Raw genomic sequence first — 2,832 nt, 5'->3', positions numbered from 1 at the left:
GTGCCCCGCCCTCCTCCCGGCCTGGCTCCTCCCCTCTTCATGCCCCGCCCCCTTCCTTGCCTGGCTCCTCCCCTCCGAACCCCCCACAACGCCCCCAACCCAGGGCCCTGTCTCTGGACACCCTTACCTCTAGACAGCCACCCGGCTGGCGTGTTGCCCCGCCGGGTCCTGTCCTGAGCTGCTCACTGAGCCTCCTCCACAGCCGGCCAACATCCTGCTGGACGAGCACGGCCACGTGCGCATCTCAGACCTGGGCCTGGCCTGTGACTTCTCCAAGAAGAAGCCTCACGCCAGTGTGTGAGTGCCCCAGCCCCACGCCCTCTTCCCGCACCCTCCGACCCACCCACTCATAGCCTCCTTACTCCGCCAGGGGCACCCACGGGTACATGGCTCCCGAGGTTCTACAGAAGGGTGTGGCCTACGACAGCAGCGCCGACTGGTTCTCCCTGGGCTGCATGCTCTTCAAGCTGCTGCGCGGGTGAGCAGGCTGTCCCAGGGCGGGTGCACAGGACAGAAACAGGCTCTCCCCCAGGCCAGGAAGGAGGCTGGGGTTGGGTGGGGGCCCCCTGCCGCCTGACTGACAGGGGTGGCACCATCCCTGGCTTTGGCAAGGATCATTCATGGGCTTCCCAAGTGGCACTAGTGGTAGAGAACCCGCCTGTCAGTGAAAGAGATGTAAGAGATGCAGGTTCGATTTCCGGGTCAGGAAGATCCCCTGGAGGAGGGCATGGCAAGTTCAGTTCAGTCGCTCAGTTGTGTCCGACTCTTTGCAACCCACTCCAGTATTCTTGCCTGGAGAATCCCCAAGGACAGAGGAGCCTGGGGGGCTACACTCTATAGGGTCGCACAGAGTCAGACATGACTGCAGTGACTTAGCAGCAGGCACTCATGCAGCCTGCCTCAGTTTGCACATTCCCGTTCTCTGACCTTGGACTTTGGCCCTTCTTGCCCAGGCATAGCCCTTTCCGGCAGCACAAGACCAAAGACAAGCATGAGATCGACAGAATGACATTGACAATGGTGCGTGGAGGGTACCAACCCGGGTTGGCTGGGTGGAGCTCATGAGGGGCCGTAGTGCAGCTGGGGTCTCCTGTAGGCATCAGGGTCTCGGCTGCCAGCAGCCCACCCTCTGGCCTCTGGCCCCGTTGGCTCTCCCTTCCCCACATTGTCAGAGCAAACATGCCTGCTAGGGGCATCTGGAAGCTCTCCATCTGCCGGGGGCCTGGACCCGCCTGCCACTGCCTCACGCAGCCTCAGGAGGCCCAGAGCTGTGATGGGGGCCGGGGTGGGCCTCTGCCAACATCCCCTCCTCCTCCCTGCAGGCTGTGGAGCTGCCTGACTCCTTCTCCCCTGAGCTCCGCTCCTTGCTGGAGGGGCTGCTGCAGAGGGATGTCAACCGGAGGCTAGGCTGCCTGGGCCGAGGGTGAGTGCCCGCGACCCCGGCCATCACCCCAGGCCTTCCCGCCCTGCTGGGTGATGTCCACACTGCGTGTCTAGGCCTCTGCAGGGGTTACTGGGGCAGCCTGCCCGAGCCTCTGCCCGTGTCCCTCTGAGGACAAGGGCTGTGTTTTGTCACTGGAGCCCCTCCACTCCATGGTCCCAGCCTCCTTGGCAGAGTTCACAAGGTGGGGCTAGGGCAGCCCTGCCCGTTGTTCCAAGGTGGAGGGTGCGTGCCGTACAGCTGCTGGGGGTGGGCGCAGACCCAACAAAGATAATGTTGCTAATGATGATGACAGCAGCTTTCTATGTTTATTAAACATTTACTAAGCACTGGGCGTGATGTTGCAAGATTCCCAGTATTAAACTCACCACAGCCCTATGCCGTGGAGACTGCTGTTCTCCCCATTTTAAAGATGAGGAAACAGGCTGAGGTTTAAGGAACTTACCCAAGGTTGCAGAGCCAGAGCGTGGCTAAACCAGCAGTTACACCTAGGTCACCTGTCCCACAGCCCAGACCTCGCCCCCCCCAACCTGGGTGGTGCCAAGCCCCAGTGATCCTCTCTTCCCACAGGGCCCAGGAGGTGAAGGAGAGCCCCTTCTTCCGTTCCCTGGACTGGCAGATGGTCTTTTTACAAAAGGTAACAGCCCAGAGCCGGGACCAGGCGGGGTGCTCGGGAGCCCCTGCTGGGTGCTGATGCCTAGCCCCTGTTCCACCACAGTACCCTCCCCCGTTGATCCCCCCACGAGGGGAGGTGAATGCAGCCGACGCCTTTGACATTGGCTCCTTCGATGAGGAGGACACAAAAGGAATCAAGGTACAGGGCCTGGCCTGGCCTCCCAGCCCTGAGCACGGCTGGCAGTGTCCTCCGTCCTCTGGCCCTATGAGATCCCCGTGCCAGCCCCATCTGCTTGGTGGGCCTCGGCTCCTCCTCCCCACACGTCCCCGGGGGTGGCCATTGGACCAGACCACCATGTTCCGGGCCCTGCAGCTGAGCTGGCCTGTGGCTGACAGCCGTCCCTTCTCCACCCTCTTGGTGAAGCTACTGGACAGTGACCAGGAGCTCTACCGCAACTTCCCCCTGACCATCTCGGAGCGGTGGCAGCAGGAGGTAGCAGAGACTGTCTTTGACACCATCAATGCTGAGACGGACCGGCTGGAGGCCCGCAAGAAAACCAAAAACAAGCAGTTGGGCCACGAGGAAGGTGAGGGTCAGCAGCTGCTGTGGGCGCCCACTTCCCCCTCTAGAGATGGGAAGCAGGCTCAGGTTCAGCCGGGGTCCCTGCCAGAGAGCAGCTGATCCAGGACTCAGACCCGGCTCGTGCGGCCGGCTGAGTTCTCTCTTGCTCTCTCGCATCAGACTACGCCCTGGGCAAGGACTGCATCATGCATGG

The 2,832-nt window shown here is 62.0% G+C and overlaps 1 protein-coding gene across 1 annotated transcript in view; it reads left to right on the top strand.

Moving 5' to 3' along the window:
• ADRBK1 (adrenergic, beta, receptor kinase 1) overlaps window positions 1-2,832 on the top strand; it is a 13,965-nt gene that overhangs the window by 10,284 nt on the left and 849 nt on the right. Inside the window, exons 12-19 of the mRNA XM_010837831.1 lie at window positions 203-297; window positions 371-478; window positions 954-1,020; window positions 1,323-1,423; window positions 2,012-2,078; window positions 2,160-2,255; window positions 2,481-2,643; window positions 2,799-2,831. Of these exons, the coding sequence (XP_010836133.1) occupies window positions 203-297; window positions 371-478; window positions 954-1,020; window positions 1,323-1,423; window positions 2,012-2,078; window positions 2,160-2,255; window positions 2,481-2,643; window positions 2,799-2,831 (730 nt within the window). The remainder of the gene's footprint in view (window positions 1-202; window positions 298-370; window positions 479-953; window positions 1,021-1,322; window positions 1,424-2,011; window positions 2,079-2,159; window positions 2,256-2,480; window positions 2,644-2,798; window position 2,832) is intronic.

The sequence above is a fragment of the Bison bison genome, unplaced genomic scaffold (genome assembly GCF_000754665.1).
Source record: "Bison bison bison isolate TAMUID 2011002044 unplaced genomic scaffold, Bison_UMD1.0 scf7180017864080, whole genome shotgun sequence".
Taxonomy (NCBI): Eukaryota; Metazoa; Chordata; class Mammalia; order Artiodactyla; family Bovidae; genus Bison; species Bison bison.
Note: the sequence above shows the minus strand (reverse complement) of the source record. Positions and strands in the feature narration are given on the sequence as shown.